The sequence below is a fragment of the Varroa destructor genome, unplaced genomic scaffold (genome assembly GCF_002443255.2).
Source record: "Varroa destructor unplaced genomic scaffold, Vdes_3.0 BEIS01000004.1, whole genome shotgun sequence".
In the NCBI taxonomy this organism is placed as follows: domain Eukaryota; kingdom Metazoa; phylum Arthropoda; class Arachnida; order Mesostigmata; family Varroidae; genus Varroa; species Varroa destructor.
The window spans coordinates 28,457,133-28,476,328 of record NW_019211457.1 but is presented as its reverse complement, the minus strand read 5'-3'; the positions used below and the strand labels follow the sequence as shown (position 1 = coordinate 28,476,328).

Genomic DNA, 19,196 nt, shown 5'->3' with positions numbered 1-19,196 from the left:
GTTTCTAATTATTAAACTACTCCGTTGGGGCCTAAAATAAATCTTTTGTCTTATGAAAAGAAAACATTTGTAATATATGTATCTGTTATTTGAGTCCTGCATAGAACAAGCATCAACAAGCTAACAAAACGACCAACATGTTGAGGCCAATATATGTGATAACTTTATTTTGCGTTAAATTTAGCGCATGACGTTTAGCTCCTCGCTAAACCATTCTTCGGACACGCAGCAACTTTAGCTGAAAGATGCGATTATCTGGTCGGAAGTCACCGGTAAGTCGTTACAGCCGTTGCCGTGAAACATCGCAACGAATTCGACGGTGGGCAAATACTTCAAAATGGACAAATTAAGCAGCTCATCATGCAGCAAATGGAAAGCTGTGCAATAGGTAGAAGCATCTTGTTAGAGTCGACAGAATAGACACAGAAGATATTTGAATTAATGTGTCCTATGCTAAATATTATAAAAGAGCGTTAAATTCCTTTCTATCAGGTGCATGTAAGCAGTTATGTTATACAAACAACGGAAATAAACATCAGTACATTCAGTGATTGCAGTTTTTGTAAATGTGGTGATTATTTCCTGTGTGTATTCAGCAATGACAGACACGCATAACAATGGGGACGCAAAAGTATTGCTGGTAACCAAGACGTTTGTTGTTGATTGTCAGAGGTTTTTTTGTGTAACTACAATAACGCATAACAAGTAGAGTGAATATTGTGTGACGAACCTCAATCATCAGGTAGAAAAGGACTGTGTAGAGGACAACTGTTAAGAGGATCATGCAAACCGATAGCATCAGCAAAATATATTTGAGTTCCTGTGCTTTGTCGTCATTGAACATGGACACGATGGAGCCACTTGGTTCAACTGCGAGCTGGTGACTGTTTTCGTTGAGTTTGTATCCGAGACTTCCTTCGTAACGGTCTTGAAGCAGCTCATATTTGGCGGAAGGGGCAGCCGGGATGAGATACCTTGCTTGAGCGATGTTGTCCTTATAATTTAACAGAAACACAATAGCGCACGATTAAAATAGATTTTTTTATGTGTAATGTATTAACTAATAAAAGATGTGTCAGTGACCGAAAAATAAAGTAGATTACATCAAGGGGGGTTGCCGGAAGATCTTTAATGTTGCGATGATTAGAGTTCCTGAAACTGAAATCAGACGAACTTCTTGTCGGTTGAGAGTCGTTTTGAAGCCGGGTGATTGATAGGACATTATTTAGGAGGCATAATACCCAATTAATAAACTGCTTAGGTAATATTTTAAAAGAAATAACCGCTGTTGGGAAATCCTAAGTCATGGAAACTCTACCATCATTGTTGGCCAACTAGTTGACATTAGGTTTCAACATATACTAATTACGATTACTCATCAGTTCATGAAAACGTATGCAATTATCGAAAAGGAAACGACACGTAAGAAGACTGAGAACGAGAAGTGTTGCCATGTGTTAAAGGTGAATAAAGAGCAAGTTGAACAGTACCACTAGATTTCTTTCGTTAAGAGGAATTAGTTTGGCAGCTGGTAGCTTATTTCCAGTCACGGGTCCCTGCAGGAAATTGCGTAGTGGTACGGGGTTTTCGTGAAGTCGATAAACTGATGGAGCATCGTTTGGGACTTCAAAGTCGTGCTAATTACATGAAAACATGGTTAATGACCAGTTCATATATATAGGAATTAATTAATATTTATTAATTATTATTATTAATTACAAATTAAATATTACTACTATTATATTTATTAAGCTATTATAAACGAATTTGGCGGACTTTGAAATTACATAGTTCTTGAACTACGCGTTAGTGGGAGGCCAAATTTGGCTGTTAAATACTTAAGCTTTCTAAAAACTTGTAAAAACTGGAAAAATGGGTCCCCCGTGAAATGGCTTCCAACCAGCCGAAAAAGCGTGTGATATTATCCTAGTACAATCGCATACGGCCACCATAGACGAGTCATGGTGCAGTCTCCATTGCCAGCAGAAGCGTAAACAGGTGACAGAATGGCGTCGCTTTAGACAGAAAAATCGGATTCAGTGGCAGTGCGAAGTAGATTCGGACATAAGGTGATGATAACACTTGCAGTGGGCATCAGCGGCATCTGGTACTACGAAATACTAGTTGAACATGAAACAGCGAATTCAGCCCTCTACTCCAAGTTCTTCAGGAGACTTACAGGCGGTTGGCAGGACAATCGAAAGCATCTTTTAGTATATGACGATAACGCCAAACCAACTGCGGTGCCTCAGTTACTTATTTCATTGAGCACAGGAATATCCAGTGTTAGTTTGGACATCCTTATTCTCCCGACCTAAATACATGTGATTACAGGGCTTTCTGTGCTTTAAAAATGACAACTGATGGGCAAGCATACCCCATTATCGATTTACTTCGAGAAGCCATTGATAAAGAAAATACATATGAGCACGCGTATACGTATATGACTGCCCAGCAGCTGTAAAAGCGCTAGAACTGTATAAAAAGTAGAATGAAATATCTAACTGTATTTTATGAAGGATCATTTTTCTAGCCTAGCTAATTTAAAAAGTTTTTAACTGTAACTTTTTAACTGACGAACTTCGTCAGATTCGCTTGTGATTGTTTGGTAAATGCTTTTTAAGTCGTCGATCATTGGATCTATAGAAACGTTAAACGTCGCTCAGAAGCGATTGCCAATGCATCTTCAAAGTTTTTACGTACTCCTTTATAGCTTCCGCAGATTCCTGTATCCTTTGAGGGAATTCTTTGCAGTTTTGCGTAGTTCAATAAGTAAGGAATAAAGTAAGAACTAGTATAGCTAATAGGCAATAATGCTGTCTCTATTTTTACCTATTTTTTTTTAATCTATTTTTACTCTATTTTTCTATTTATGTACCGATGCTCTATTATACTAGCAAAATCCAGCTACACCATCTCCGAAGCATATATGGTCGGAAGCCGCAAATAAGCACAGCATGAGTCTGTATTGCTCCATTGCAAACAAGATATTTGTAACGAATCGTCGATGACTAGTTTTATGCACACCTGTATAGTGTAAAATACAATTAATATATATATATATATATATATATATATATATATATATATATATATATATATATATAAAATACAATTATCATTGATACGCCTCATGCAGCTTTGAATTTCGGAAAAACTGCGAAGCGACCATTTCGAACCAACTAATACTGGTAACTCACGCCACATAGTGTATCATAAGAGAAAAACGCATCGAACCAATGTCAAACTTACACCTTCAAGCTTCTTTTCTATTATATTCTTAGTCATGGGAAAAATCAAATCGCATATTGCTGCTTACTAGTTCATCCATTCGTCCAAGCATTCAAATATATAAAAAGAAAAAAGCAATCTATGAAAAGCCTGCCTGATCGTATTGATTTCCGTAAAGAATAGACAATTACTGTCTACTTTGAATTGAACTACTATATTCACTGTCGTAATTTAAACATTTGACAAAAAATGCTTATTACATACATATTTATCTTAATATGCAACAATAACAATATAACAATTAAAAAAAATATGTTAAGTATAACCTGTCAATCCTTTATTAACACGGTACTACGACACGGAAGGAAAATAGCTATGAGTAGAAATAAGAATGGAGCTGAGGACAAGAACTGCGCAATCGAATACCAGTAAATTGGCCTCATTGATGGGTTCGAAGAAATGGAGTTCCTTTTCAGCCAATATATTGTCTGGTCTAAGTTGTTGCCTCGCGATATTACGCGATATTAACGGGACATCGATTTGGAATGGAGGCAGAGACAGTGAAGTATTGTTTTCCTATTTAATCAAAACAGAAGTAAAGCGTTAAACGGTTAATTTTCCTCAAGTAACCGGTATAGAGGGCGCACCGCTCCTGGCGAATCTGAGAATAAGGAACACTATAGGGTTTAAAAACGTTTAGTCCCATTAGTTCCTGACCACCCTCCATCTAGCTACGTGCTATCGTTTCTCCTATTTTCTTATTTAAAACACTTCAATAGGTAATTATTCCTTTTGCAGTTAGCAGTTAATATAAAACAACGGTTTAATAAATAATTTACCGAGCACAAATTAGGATATCATCGTTCCCGTATTAATTAAACTTATAGGAAAAAACTTGCGCCAGAGCGGTCTTTTAGCCCTGACGATTTTTTTTATTATGTACTTTTTGACTGGGGAAGTTTATGGAACTATTATTACAATACTACATCGAAAGGCCTAATAGACAACAGTAGGCTAGTCAGGATACCAAACTGTAATGAGCAAAATAATTCAAAAAATAGCGTGAGAAGGAACCCTATCGCAATGCGAAAAGTTCGCTGCTAATTCTGAGTGTATTTGATAAACGGCTAGCAAGGGGAAATGGATAGGTTCTAAGCGAACAACATCGACCCTTATTTTTGGGACGGGGTTAAATATGCGAATGATATATTGAGCACCTTGGAATCATCGTGAGGAACCGCCGTAGCGACAGCAGTTATGTAGTTCTCCTCTTTTGATGGCTCGTCTTCTGGTTCCGCCGGCAGCACAGTTGGAGGAGCGTTAAAGAGATTTTGAAGTCGAAAGATTGACGCCCATGCGCCTAGAATGTCGGCTATGTTAAACGGAGCGGCTGACGGTAAAGCTTTTGAAACGGCTTCGTCCTTTTAATTGTCAAAAAACAGAGTAAGCATTTAACGTCTCAAAGGAGATACCTTATCCCATGGGTTTACTCGCTTGCCATAGAGCAAAGGGGAGTATATCCTAAAAAGCATATTCATATACCGTGAATGTAAACCCTGTAAGTTAACTATAAAGCAAAGCAAGGGCAAGGCGTAGTTCATGGTTCAGAATACCGCAAATAGTGAGACTATTATTTATAACGACTGCCAAACGTGAGAAAACCGAATGAAGGATGATGTACCAATGGGTGTTTTTTCTTATAGATCAGTTCGACCACGGGAATCGCAGTGTAATTTTCCCACTCTGGTTCTTTATTTCCTGGTGCTGGCCTGTAGTACGTATGCTTCATCCGAAGAGCGTCTTGGAGCCTTCCGATCGATGGTGGATTTTCTCGAAACGGTGCAGGCGCTACGGCATCGTTCGCAGAGCCATCGTTATCATGCTTAATGAACAAATGCGCGGTTGCAAATTTATATATATGGTACAGGGTAGGGCAGAAGTCTGTCGACAGTAGTTTTGGAAATTTTAGAAATAAGCTAATGAATTTAGAGTAGAGAGCCTGCCTGCAGCTAAATACGACTTAGGTGCTTCTGACATTTCGGGCCTTTATCATTCTTCGTAATTAACAGTGGTTACATAAGATAAATAGATCAGAACGAGCGCTCATAGAAGAGGCTACATACAAATGAGAACCGATTTATAGTAACTTACTAGAAGCTGTACGGATGTCTAACGAAATTACACCTTTTCTGCGCCGTTTTTACGGTATAACATAGTCACTGTCACGATCGCACTTAAAAAGGGTCGTGCATGTGCCAAACCTTAAGTGACTACATTTTACAACGCGTCCTCTAGAAAGCCATTCTCACGCAGTTTTTTTTTTAAAGGGTAGGTTTCAAGCCTCGAATAGCTTGTGATCAAATCTTTGTCTTCAATAACAAATTTTCAACAATTCATACGATCCGAGATGCTTATTTAAAATGGCTCAACGATCTATTACACAGCCGGAGCTAGTACTTGAACCTGTGATTTGAAGTCATGAGAATACCGGATCGATTATACAGTACTATGTTGCAGTAACTTCAAGGAGTTGAATGGGTATACCTTAATGATTGACTTCAATCTGATATCATGTGCAGACATAGCAAGGAAAAGTCGTTTGTATATCGTTTTTAAGGTATTGACTGAACCAGCGTGGTTCCAGACGACTAGATAAACTTGATGTTTACTAAAGACGTACAAAATCAAGGACACCTGTTCGCGAAAACTTGACATGAATGCCGCAGCTGTGTATAAAGGTAACCTGGTTTTTCACCAGGACCACGCATTAGCCAAAAGCACTTTGGACCATCGAACACTCTTAGCTTAAAGCACGCAACGCACAGTCCCACACAGTTGTATCACGTTATGATCGCAACAGCGAGTGGTACTACGTATGTGGGTCATACCGTGTGCATTATTTCACCTGTCACTATTTCCTTTACCACAATCAATTTGCACCCGGCTAAGGTAATTTTGTTGTAACATAGGTATATTAGGTTTTGACTGTAAAAAAATTAATGAGATACAAGGTAACTACAACAGCAGTTAGTGAAATTGGGTGATTCAATGATACATCAGGTACCAATAGGTTTCCTGTCAGGTCAGTCCACTCTTTCCGTTGTGACAGTGTGTGCTTTAACGCAGGGACCTGAAACAGGCGCTTGATTCGTGAAACCTCTTTTCGGCGGCGTAGAACTTGTAGCAAAACTTTTTGAAGTCGTCCAGTTGAGGCAAGATCACTGAATATGACGACACCATTCTAGATCAACGAATGCAGAGTTGTTATTCATATTAAGAGTACGTTGTTTGTAAAATAAGTGTTTCAATATAATTTTCCATTTATGTTAGCTATTCACTAAGATTTTTGTCTAAATTACTGTTTGTCAAACTATATTTAGATCGTGATTGGTTATCAACTAAACTCATACAATTTGTATGACATTTGTCAAGTGTTTTAATGGTTCTACACTAACTCCTGTCTGTAATAGTTCGTTGTCAACCTCTCTATGAAATGGTTGGCTACTACAATAAAAAATGAATTTAACTGTATTAAATTGTGCCACGTTATCATTTTTGTTGACGACAATGGAAATTGAAACTACGTAATTTATATGCGCTCGAGTAGCTATTCACTTCTATCCGAACAGCCAAAAAGAAGATATTCTCACTTGAGGAAATCTATCTCAGAGGTGATGTGGCTGTCGAAAATGGGCATCTTGAATTGGGCAAATTGAAGTCCCTAAAAATTAATACCTAACCCAAAACTGTGGTTATATAAGCTTAAAATAGTCGCAGTAGATCCCAGGAAAGGTCTTTTTGGAAATTATTAAAAGAAATTTGTGTTACGTTATTGAATTTACAGCGCTGGGTGAAACAGAATCTATCTTAGGAAAATATATATTTGAACACTAGTAATTATTGTGACCTAGCAGTTTGGACACTAGGATTACCATGTTATTTTCCTGCGCCGTCTGCTTGCTTTGCGATGTATATTGATGAACATTCACCGTTGCAGATTCGCATCTGTCTTGAAAGCAAGAGAGGCTTTCGTTAAACGATAGTGACGAATCACGAACCGATCGATAATTACGGGGTCACTGCAAGCGGTTATCTTGCAGTAATCTACTCCAAAATGTCTACTTGATATTTTTACTATTATTATTATTATTATTATTATTACAAAATCAGATTTATCAAAAAGACCTGGAAGCTTATCCCGTAGAATTATACGGGGAACACCTAATGATTGAAATTTTATAGTATTACGGCAGCTACAGCTCCTAGTGCTGAGCATGCCAATGTCAATAGTTACGGTTTGAGTATCGTACAAGAAGGAATCGATAATACGACGACGGTGGCCACACGAAATTCTAACATCTTCAAACAGTTAATTAGCTCTAAAAAAGTGGCAAATCTAATCCTGAGGCTGTGTTGTTTTGCAGAAAAGTCATCTACAGGGAACGTTCAACTAGATTATTGGTTGGTCCTCATTCCTTCGGCAGATTTCCTCTTTTTGTAGCCATTATCGGTGCTGATTAAGCCTCGACTATGCGAAAACACATTTGGCTCTGTTAACAAGGTGGCGCTGGACGTTGTCTGGCACTGCTATAGCTGGCCAGGTAGTGAGCAATAGATTAGCAGCAATATGACAATTTCATAACAGCGGTAAACCAAGGTTTCGTTTAGCCACGATAGTCGTCAGCACCGTGGCAAACAACAAAAGCAAAAAGCAAAACAGCCAACGAAAATAGGAAGCAGTGACATTTGACGCGCTGCGTTTTTCAGTAAAATTGCGACCGGCGATACATCGTCATGGTCGTCAGCATCGATTGCCAAAGGAAAAATCCTTCTATCTAGTCTAAGGTTCTCCTATGAATCAGGTTCTCCTAGTCGGCTTATGTCCCATCACCTTCACACCATGAATACGCGCGGCTCCATAGCTTTCCATTATTACTGCGAGGAAGACCAATGGGCATTATATCTGGCATCGGCACGAGCTATAGCCACAGAATCAGAAGTGTGACTAAATAAAAACGCATGCCGAGAATAACACCACAGCTAGACAGAAAAACCGCCGATGAATTCCGGTGGTAACGACGCTTGCGATGACTACAGAGACACCAAAGGCTGTAACAGCGGCCGCAATAACAAAGATCAGCAGCAGATCGTGGAAAGTTGCGCGAGTATTGCTAGATTGTTACAATGGTGATACAACTATAGTGAAACCTACAGAGCAGTACCATTGCTTCTAACATTATTGCGATTTTGCCTTTACCTTCGCTACTGATGAGATGGTGTTGACTCCACTGACTTCGTGTTTACTCTATGTTTCTCCGGGTTGTCAATGTTTGTCGAGCGGGTTCTTAATGTTCTGATCGGCTTAGACATCTAAGTGGTGGCTCATGTTCGGTAGGCTTCGTTCACTTATCGTTGCATTGAACCCGATACTACCCGACAATAACAAACACCCTAACAACAACAACAGCAGCAGCAACAACGCTAACATTGACAGGACTCGTATTTCGAGTCCACCAACTATGTATTTGGCGGCCATTTGCCCGTCGTCGGAGTTAAGTCAAAGTGCTACCCCACTTCCTTTTCATAATTAACTGTGAACAGAACTTGAGCCCTAGTAGCAGCATCAACACTAGTTCAGAATTTCTCAACTGTGTTGAACTGCGGAGCGCTGAACTGAAATCTGCGAACGTGGTAAGCGCATTCTGCTCACCTGTGCGTTTCAGTATCGTCGATGTGCAGCATAAGAGCGACATTACAGAGGCTTTAACGACGAGTAGTTAAGTAGTTCCTTCAACGGTTCTAGCTGCTGTTAGCAGAAATTATGAAGGCTTCAAAAGGGTCCATTGTGTCGACGACACCGCCGGTGTGGATTCCGTTGGCCTCAATATCGTGGTAGCCAATATAAGAAAAAATACTTCAGGATCGGCTGGCAAGCAACAAGAGACCTGATTTTCTACCGGCAGTAGCAGCAATAAAAATAACAAAAAACTAATTTCTAACCAAGATTCTGAGGCGACCACTATTAACTGATTTAGGAATTGCACATAATAGGATAACTTCGCACTTGGTTAACAATCATAAGGTGTTGATGTATTACGGGTATTCTTACCTTACGTCGATGATTGAAAAGGCGAATATAGCAAACCACGTTAAATATCCGTAAAGCCCAAATGATGCCATACACAAACTAATACCCATATCGTTATTTTGTTCATATCGTTGTATTGCTTTATAACATTTTCTGTTGGTACATAATAGTTTCATATTCGGACGATGTTTTGTAATCGCAGATTCAAAACATTGTTCTTGCGTATCGGCTTCGTTGTTTGCTTAAAATTAAGCATGAATCACAAAAAATTTCGCTCGACACGTATTCTAGATACTGGAACTTGCTTGCGGCCAAATCTGGAAGTGAGACAATGCAGACGCGCAAGTCAGGGTACTTGCCTATACGAGTCTAATTATCGAGATTCTCGTGACCGATTCATGCTGAGGCGCACACCACAAACATATAGAAAGGCGAAGTTTGAAAAATAACTCAGCTGATCAACGTACTCCAGAGATACAAACAGTCGATTACGATCATTCAAAGTAACGTTGTAGCGTGAATTTAACTCATTTCTCATAATCAACAAGTATAATTCTGGCAATTTGTTATTAGTATTATCAGAAAAGTCATGTCATGTCGATGGGAATCTTATCAGCAAACATTTCGCTGTGTAAAGCCTTAACTTAGATACATGTACGTCTCATCCTTTTCAGATGTGCACGGCATTAAACTTAATAATCTCATCCGTTATCGTTAAACTTAAACGTCCTTGAGCCACTACCGTAACTGCGTTAGCCTTCCTGCTACTGTCGCTATCAGCATGTGTAAGCCTCTTTCCCATCTATTAACTCAACTGGTAATTAAATTGCAGTTAGCACGCACAAGTATATGGGTAATTTAGCTCAGAGTCAGCAGCACACGCCTCAAATAACCATTTCCCGTTACACTAACACTGGCCGCGTTCAATGCACATGTGCTGTAGTTTGCCTGAGCCTTTTTGAACTGAATAGGACGAATAGATCCCAGCTCTATTCTTGTTTGTTACCGCTTTTTCATCGTCTCAAAACGGTTTTCTTTTAGGTGTTCCTGGAGCTTTGTAAAGAAGCCACATTAAATTGGGTTGTGTTCAAGCAGATGAATACAGATAGTACGGTCATTTACTTATTAAATTTTTGGCCGAGACAAGGAGCAACGCGTGCGTCGGCGTATCGTCCTGGTAAGAATTCAGCGATCTGTTCTACTCTAGCTCAGGTGCACTTTAGCGGATGGCAACATTACGTAATTTTTCTTGAAAATCAGTGATAATCCTAAGTGGGGCAAAACCACTAGGCGTATTTTCGTAAAGTACAACTTCCTATACTAGAACAAGATGGCGGGAGAGGGACTTGATTTTTGTCTAGGTCTTACATTGTTTTCGGTCTGGCCTCGCCTTTGAAGTGATACCCGTTCCGTATCAGTTCATTTGAAATGGTCTGACACTTGTTTGAAATCTATGTGCAAGTGTCCTTAGGGAGACTTGGCAATACCACAGCATGAGCAACCTAGTATAAAGTCGCAGGTTCAGTCCGACGTTGGCCTTTAGCAGTGAAAGCTAATCGATACTTTTTAATCCAATAAGGGTATTCATTCGATTCGTATCGGTCGTACTCATATCTGTTTAATTTCGTCTATCTTTGTATCAGATGGTGGTCAGGTCGCCGGATATCTACACTTATTGTTAACGAACAAGTATTTAGGCATCTATTATAAATGAGAAGGTGATCTTTGGAAACACAGCTGCGTCTGGCTTTGCTCACTCGGTAAGCGGTCTGTGACCTCCATTCCGGGGACTTTCCAGGCCGCCAGGGGTCACTTCGGTAGCTGACCGGTGTGTGGAAGACTCGTAGACAACGAAGTCTAGCACTTAGTAGTACCATATAGTACCCTTAGTTTACAAGCGCTCAAAAAGCCTTTTCAAAGATTTATCATTACTAATTTTATTATTAACATCCACTATCTTTATTATCCAGAGCAGTTTAAAACTGAGATATGGATACATCATTACATTACGTAGTCAAATAAATGGATAACACAATCATTCTCACAACCGTTCTCGTCATATTCACACTACATTTGACGACACAATACATAATATTCAGGCATGTTCTGAAATCATAATATACTTGATGTATGCGTTTATAGATATAATAATATGTAGCCTTTTGATATTACGTCTTGATATAATATCTATAATAATATAAATATAATTAAATATGTATTTCTGGATAGATAAGAGAATTATAGTACATTTGATTGTGGCATTATTGCACAGCATTGTTTGTGTTTCTCCTATGGTCACCGTAAAATAACTATCTTATCATTGTATATATTGGCATGCTTTTACCATAATTAACTACGGGGTATTGATGCTAGGCTGTTAACGGGTATATTTTAAAATCGTTGCTATCATAATTACTGTTATTGTTATTATTACTACTATACAACATCACAAACATCTGATGAGCTGTTATCGGGGGAAAAATCATAACATCGTACTATTATAATTAATTGTCATACTAGTTACTGCTACCAGCACATTTAAAACGAAAAAGAAGACAGACAAACATTTATGGAATTCAAAAGAAAAAAATGTTAACTGTTAATTGTACGGGTACAACAATATAACTAACAAACCTTTGTAAATATGTTGTCACTACAAGATATAATAGGTATTTGTTTATATGCATATTTTTTGTTAATAAAAACCACTGTCGGATTGTGTGGGTCGTTGGTGCCACTTGAAGCAGCAGCTCCGAGCCTGTCTATCTTAATTATTATCACATGCGATACAGTCTGACGATAAATAGCAAAGTCGCGTAAAGCTAAACGTGATGAAAAAAAATATATTTTTGCCTAGTTTAGCATATGGTTCGGCTGTATTTTCAGATCAGAATTATCACTGTTATTATACAAAGGTGTATACCAACACTTTGTAAACTTTTTAGCTACAGTCACTGTGTATGTATGTATGATCGATCCAATACAAAGAATATCTCTGAAAGATAAACAACAAACCATGTTGCAACCATCGAATATTACTAATAGCCTACATAATGCATAACATCGATGCACAGTTCATGGTCGTAGAGCCTGTAATTTAGAATTTTGCTTAATAACAATTCGGTAAAATTCGAAGGAAGGACCCGTTACAGCAGTACTCGCTTTCAACGATATTTCCCTCTGTTTCAAATAACTGATACACTCACATATCTCAATGAGAGAATTCACGTTATAAGCACGTATCATAACGTCAATAAAACACCGTGCCGGCCTGCAACTACAGAAACAAGCAATGAGAAAGTGCGCTGCTATACACTTCTTCCCTACGGCGTCCCATTATCGAAAGTGTCGATAAAATTGAGAATGTTATAGCCAAATAGCTCAAAGTCAAATCGATAAATTCTGTACAAGGCCATAATCTGGTTTCGCTCTAGCTGTATGAAATACGTCTCCACGCGACCGAAGTCCAGTCTGCCATTTTGATATCGTGAATTCAGGCGACGGAGTTTTGACTTCATATCGGTCAGGCCGTTGTCGAGCATCGCGTCGAAATCCTCTGAGGCCGTTTCTAGTTTACCAATAAAGTCATACCCAACCAGGCAAACTTCGCACCTCTGGAAGTACGGCATCCAATGTTCGTCGAATTCAGCCCAGGGCGTTTCAATTAGATAATCAACGAAATCCGAAAAACTCAATGTTCCAGTGATATTTTTTCGAGAAGCAAATTGTTTAAAGTATTTGTCATAAAAGTAGGTCATCTTTTGCGGTTCTTGGCCAACCTTATCTTCGTAAACTGACACTAACCGCTCAAATGGATGCCGTACAAATATCGCCTTAAAGAATTTTTTCATTTTCTTTTTTGTGTAGAACTGTGGACCAACTCGTCGAATTCTATCGTTAGCGACCCTATGAAGTTGCGTGACATTTCCCCTCGATAACTGATCCGTTCCTATGGAGTTTTCAAGGAATAGCGCCTTCACAGTGGTTGAGGCGACCTTTTGCACGAAACAGAATAAGAATCTGTGTCGAATATCTACTAATAAAGGACATTCAGCTGTGCTACAATAACGGGGCCGCATTGTATCAGGAAAAAAGTTACTTTTCAGACCCCGATAATGGGGTCGATATAGGCGTTCCCGATAACGCTGGCATACATTTTGGACGCGTTTCTGACGGATATCCTGCGAGTCTGGTAGTGTCAAAACCGCTTCTATTCCACCGAAATCCGGCGCCGACCGAGGTGACGTCCTTTGATCACTAAAGTGGTATAACCAACGATGCTCAAAAAAAGCTGTCGCACTGAAGTCATACTGGTAGCCAATGAGTGTCAAGACACTAGTTAATCCTAGCAAAGCTCCAAGATCGCGACGCATGACTTCGATGTCCAAATCTTATTCCTTCTTGCGCCCAGGTACTAGAACTAGAACTTGAATATATAACATAATCGGGTGCCAATGACTCGGCCTTTCTTGAGATTCGAGTCGATTGGTAAGCTTCGTTCTGGTTTCTGCTGTTTAGACCACTTCAACAAAGCTCAATGCTGCATCTTACGGAGCTCCTCTCGTTGATGATGACCCGCTATGCCGCACTCCATCGCCATGGTGCAGCACCGGCCAATTGGCCGTTCTGACACGCGTATCTTTCGTTTTTCGGGCGAATTACCTAGAAGGAAGCACACGAAGAACTCTGCAAGCCGATTCACTCTTGTTGCCATCATATCGACGAACTCGCGAATCCAGCGTGAATGCAACGGGTAAAGCGCACTCTGTCAGAATACGATTTGCTAAATGGAACAAGGAGACGAATTTCTATTTCAGATCGATAACAATATTGTAAGTGGTAAACCTGCTGATCTTATTAGTTTTTGTACTAGCCAAAAAATTTGTTTGTGCTTGACTTTCTCCGTCTTAAATTTTCCTGACAGGTTCCTACACGGTATCAGGCATCCAGGCTGTTTGTATAAAGCTACCACTACTGAATTCTTGCAAACTAGTTTTTGTTCAAAAGTTCTCGGTAGCTGATCCCGTCGAGTTCACTAGTTTTTGTGCACTTCGTCTCGTTTTTCTTGACCTCCGTTGCAGCTGCCTCCGTTCCATTATACTTCCAGCGATCTTCCACGCTAACTAACCTAGATGATGACGTCTTGGGCGACTCTGCCAGCCCGTTCTTCTGGCTGGCTCCGGCTGTGACCATCGCTCAGCACGAAAGACGGCCCAGCTGGGCTCGGTCGTTCCCGATCATTTCGTTCTTGCTGTTGTCTGCTGCTACTACCGCAGCCGCCGCTGCAGCTGTTCCAGCTACGCCGCAGTTCGTATGTGAAGGAAACTTGAAGAAGACGATGACCCAGCTTGAGTCGAAGGAAAGGAAGATGCTAGTGTTGGATTGGGTGGTAGTCACATCAGCCAGACACAAGTACGCGCACACACACCGGCAGACGCATGGACCGAGAGTTTCACAGGGTTAACGCTCACATATTGTCTCGGCCGCGGCTACCTATGGCATTGCATCGTCTCACGCATACCCGAGACGCAAAACAGACGCCGAACGGTTGTAGCACCAGCTTCGACTTAGATGAATAGCATAACGACGCCGCTTCTGGGAGTGGATGAAAACAGCACAAGCAGTGGCCGTAGTGAAGGTGCCAACGGTGGTTTCATCACCTGACACAAAATCACACCGAGGAGAATGTCTGCAGGGGACAACAGCCGCCAAACGGAACGACAAGCGAAGCTGTAGCTTCCGCTGCCGCTGTTGAAACTGCCGTTACAGCAGTAGTTCTACAGACGCGTTTAAGGGACGAAAGGGAGACCATGGTTGGGGCGGAGAGCGTCGCGTTCGCGCGAGACTCGCGGGCGAAGCGCATTTGCTGCTGCTGATGCTGCTGTTATCGACGAAGGATTGCTGTTATTGCTGTTGTTGGTGAAATCTAGCAAAAGTCAACAGTAAACTGGCATTGATCTCAAGCCGGGAACGATGCGAAATGTGGCCGGCAACATCACCACTGTGGATTCTACGAGCGATGCCTTGTAACTGGTCTGCCAGCGATGTTCACTAGTGTCAGATAGAAATTGGTGACCGTTGCCATGACGGGCAACGGTTTTTTGGTGGAAAAGACAGAACTTGTCAGAGAGACTTGTTTGGCGCGGTTGGCAGTGTAGTGAGAACACCGACCTTTTGTGCTCTGCAACTGCAGAACAGTCGCGAAGATACAACACAAAACGGTCAGTCCTGCACGAACGTTCGGGCGATCCAATAGTCGAATGCGTTGAATGGTGACCAGCGAAACGACATTAGATATAGCAGCGTCAATGCAACCTAGGCTCGCGTTGCACGAACCGGAAGGAACAGGTTATGGGGCTGGAAGACAAGCCGATCACTTGGACTATCTTCGATAGCTTGCCAAATACGGGCACCCAAGGAACCGGAAACGAAGCTCTGCAACGCTAGTGACGACTATTTCTTTGATTCGTACCAGTGGTTGTAGTGTGGTGAAAATAAGCAACTAATGGTGGACTCAGTTGCCTTCACTTCCTCTCATTTCCATCTTGCTGTATATTTTGCGCGAAGCTGCTCCTTGCGTCCCATGACGCTGTTGTGAGCCGCAGCAGTTTCTGTAGCCTTTGCGTGGCCACGTAGATTGTCAGTCGCAGTAGTGTTGCTCTGCTGTGTGATCATCAGCGCGTGACTGTCATCTCGTATTAGAATAGCCACGACCATGATTGAAACAGACTACAAGAGCGACCGCCACGGTCAAAGGTGTAATGAAGAGGCAGTGCTATCAACAATGAAGCGAACGTGTGTTGAAGGCGCGTGCATTTGTATATGTGTATGCGATTTCATCGTGTGATTCCAGCATATAAAAATGGCAGTAGCATCCATGACGGCGCCAGCAATAATAACAAAACAAACATAGTAACAGCAACCTAAATTAATGTGGAAATAAGAGCACATAAACTTAAAGAACGATGAGCTTTGTTTGCAAGAAGAAACAGAAATGACACGTAGGTATATAAGCACACATGAACAGAAGATACATGGCGAAAAATGAAGCGGAAAGCGTACAAAGAAAAGTGAGAAGGAAAGGAAGGAATCGAGATGTTGGGCAAAATGGAACAGGGGAAAGAAAAGCCGAAAAAACTTCTAGTGAAGACTCTCCAGCAACGAACGAGGACCGAAAGATCAAGAACAAGAGGGCAGGCTTCAATACACCGACAATGACAACGAAAATAAGTAGCGAGGGCGAAGAAAGCAACTGACAAAGAACCAGCTTTGCATTTCTTGTTGCTGGGCTTCCCTGGTTATCAAAGGTAGGGAATGCTAGGTTGAAACAATCAATAACGTCAGTCACAAAGAAGCATAATAATTGATGTTGTGAGCTTTTAAATAAGGCGGGTGGCGTAACTAGCCTTGAAACTATTGCACTACATTGTATGTATCACTATAAAGAAGCAAACCGCAACGAAGGAAGCTAGACAAGCAAATGGGATTGTGTGAAAAAATATATCTTATTCATTATAGCAAAGAGTAAAGCATATCACATCGTTAATGTGAAAATGGATTCGACCGATTGTGAACTGTAACCCATACGAATAAATTTTATTGGATTTTAAGAAGACTCGAGATCCTTTAGTAACTGGCAAAGATGAATATTTCTATGTAAAGTTCGCACTCATCTAGGGATATTAGGCGTTTTAATATTACAATTTATCAAAGAGGAATCGAAGTTATACGAGAAATATCGATTTATCTGTGCGTTCCCAGCTCAGATAAACCTAAAAAGAGGGCTTACAGTGATATAATGATGTTCATAACGCTTTGTTGCACAGGAACTGATACTTAGGCTACATGGCCCCTATGTTTCGAATTTTACGTCCAGTATCGCCGTCAGGCATTCCGTCAGACGGCTAGCTCCCTGGGTTCGGATTTAGACCCCAATGTTTCTCTAAGGCTTCATGACCTATGCAGCAGCTTACGTGCCATAATCTCTTTAATGAATTTTGCATAAACGCTGTTTTCAAACTACCATTTTGTAGGTACCGCCGACGCTTGAAAAGTACGGCCTTTAAAAACAACCTATTTCCCAGCTCGAAAGTCAATTCGAAATAAATAAAAAAAAAAATGGAAAAAACAGAAAAGAGTTCGAACCGTGTAGATTTCCAGGTGACCAAATGCAAAAAAAAACGGAATGTTTATTAGACAAATAGATATTCGTAAAATAAATTCACAATGAATGATTTGAATATCTTAAAAAAAAAGAAATATAAATAAAATATATAGATAGAAATATATCGTCCGGTCTGATGACCACACGATATGGCCAGCTAGATTGGCGGAATTAGAAAAGCCGTAGTTAAGGTACGGGCGGACAAACAATGTTTATACATTAGTAACCATCTATACACATTATAATAAGGATGCAAGGCAGAGGAAAGCGATGCAGTATAAGACTGTGGCTACGAGAAAGGGTTGTTGAAGCTAGCCCACTAAAGCTAAATCAATGGATAATACAATTTTTACAGGCGTACTTGTAAAATATAGCCTCAGATACATACATATCGTATGTTCGTAAATTGTTTTCTATCAGAGATCAGGCACGTGACAGGTATTTACTAAGTCCTTGCCAGCGTATTGGTTATAAATTTTGTTTGCGACTATAGTTATAAATTTAGTTTGCGAAAGTACCTTTCGCTTGTCCTGCAAGCGATGGGAAGGCCTCGACAAAGGCCATATATAAGTCGTACATTTACAGTTTAAATTAAAATTGCAAGCTCACTTTTGATAGTAGTTAGTTTGAGCTCTTGTATGGCATTCTTAACTCTAGATTTCAACAACACTAGTATGCCCATAGGTTTCTGTTCAGTCCCTATAAGACGACATGACATGTCATTGCGAGTCAAAAGTGCGGACCTTCATCGCGCTCAAATCTGTGTCCCTTTAAAAAATTATTTCGCTTTAATAATATTCGATTGCCAGGCGCAGTCACAGACAGACAAACAAATATTCTAATCTATATTCGACTTTATAATCGGTGTATGTATAATCCGTCCGTTACATCGTGATTTCTGTTTATTCCAGGACATCCCCGAAGTAAACGATTTTAATTATCTTTAGGCACAGATTCACCTCTCCGAACTGTCAAATTAGATATCTATTTCTGTTTGTGATAGGTTACCAAAAAAGCCTTATCAATAGCACAGTTTTTTTTGCAAATTACACTTTCTACTATGAATGTATAGGCCACAATTTTTTTCTATCTGAATATGACTTTTGCTGCTTCCGACTTTTCGCGCTTTTGTTTTCAACTTTTACGTCAGCCCCGAAGGCGCTCCATACTTTCTTCAATGTTTTTCAAAATTATCAATTATGGTTCAAAAACAATACAGTTTTAAGACGCGCACTCTGATTATAATGTTTGGATTAAAATCTACACTTGTTATTTTTGTTATAGCACTTATTGAATCGATGCACAGCAAATGGCCAATATAAAAAAAAAAACTTTTTTTCAATATTACATTACATTTCGGTGAACATGTGTCCAAGAATAATCGTGCAAGCTTAATCTTGCACGAGGACAGAAAGACCAACAGACGTTTTTGTCACGACCGGTGTCTATCAACGTCCAACTTCATAAATTCACCTCTTAATTTGCTACAGAAAAAGTTTTGCCTGAGTTTCTTTGTCATCTGCGGTTCCAGTCTTCTTGAACGAGTGCACTCTGCTACGAGTGGGCGGATCGCTGCCCTCCACTGGAGCACTATTTGAATCTTTCATATGTGACGTCCTTTACTCTTTTTGGGGTTACACATCGCTGCAAAGCTGAAATATCATCTGTCCTCTATACCTCTAAAACGAATAGTTGTGATTAATTATACCTATG

General features: G+C 40.1%; 2 protein-coding genes across 15 annotated transcripts; both read right to left on the bottom strand.

The window, feature by feature from the left end:
- Positions 1-140: 140 nt before the first annotated feature.
- Positions 141-19,185, bottom strand: LOC111250168 (uncharacterized). 14 transcript variants are annotated; one of them, XM_086989043.1, is made up of 10 exons: positions 18,957-19,185; positions 9,341-9,636; positions 8,942-9,157; positions 7,164-7,240; positions 6,287-6,472; positions 4,913-5,113; positions 4,449-4,652; positions 3,658-3,807; positions 1,491-1,637; positions 141-994 (listed from the first exon to the last, which is right to left on the bottom strand). In XM_086989043.1, the coding sequence occupies exons 3-10, from the start codon at positions 8,982-8,984 to the stop codon at positions 593-595; spliced, it is 1,410 nt and encodes a 469-aa protein (XP_086845169.1). In that variant the 5' UTR covers positions 8,985-9,157; positions 9,341-9,636; positions 18,957-19,185; the 3' UTR covers positions 141-592. The 14 variants fall into 14 exon arrangements, with proteins under 14 accessions (XP_086845169.1, XP_086845172.1, XP_086845170.1 ...); XM_086989046.1 differs by having other exon boundaries at positions 7,164-7,236; XM_086989044.1 differs by having other exon boundaries at positions 8,942-9,111.
- LOC111250170 (carbohydrate sulfotransferase 12-like) lies at positions 12,143-18,801 on the bottom strand. Its single transcript, XM_022804999.2, has one exon. The coding sequence runs from the start codon at positions 13,690-13,692 to the stop codon at positions 12,643-12,645; it is 1,050 nt and encodes a 349-aa protein (XP_022660734.1). The 5' UTR covers positions 13,693-18,801; the 3' UTR covers positions 12,143-12,642.
- Positions 19,186-19,196: the final 11 nt, after the last annotated feature.

Coding starts and splice junctions, on each gene's coding strand:
- LOC111250168 (XM_086989041.1), bottom strand. CDS start 9,495: ATGAAACTATTATGTACCAACAGAAAATGTTATAAAGCAATACAACGA. Junction 7,237..9,340: donor TTTTCAATCATCGACGTAAG/GTAAGAATACCC, acceptor CTTTCAAGACAG/ATGCGAATCTGCAACGGTGA. Junction 5,114..6,286: donor GAAACCTATTGGTACCTGAT/GTATCATTGAAT, acceptor TTGTTCATTAAG/CATGATAACGATGGCTCTGC.
- LOC111250170 (XM_022804999.2), bottom strand. CDS start 13,692: ATGCGTCGCGATCTTGGAGCTTTGCTAGGATTAACTAGTGTCTTGACA.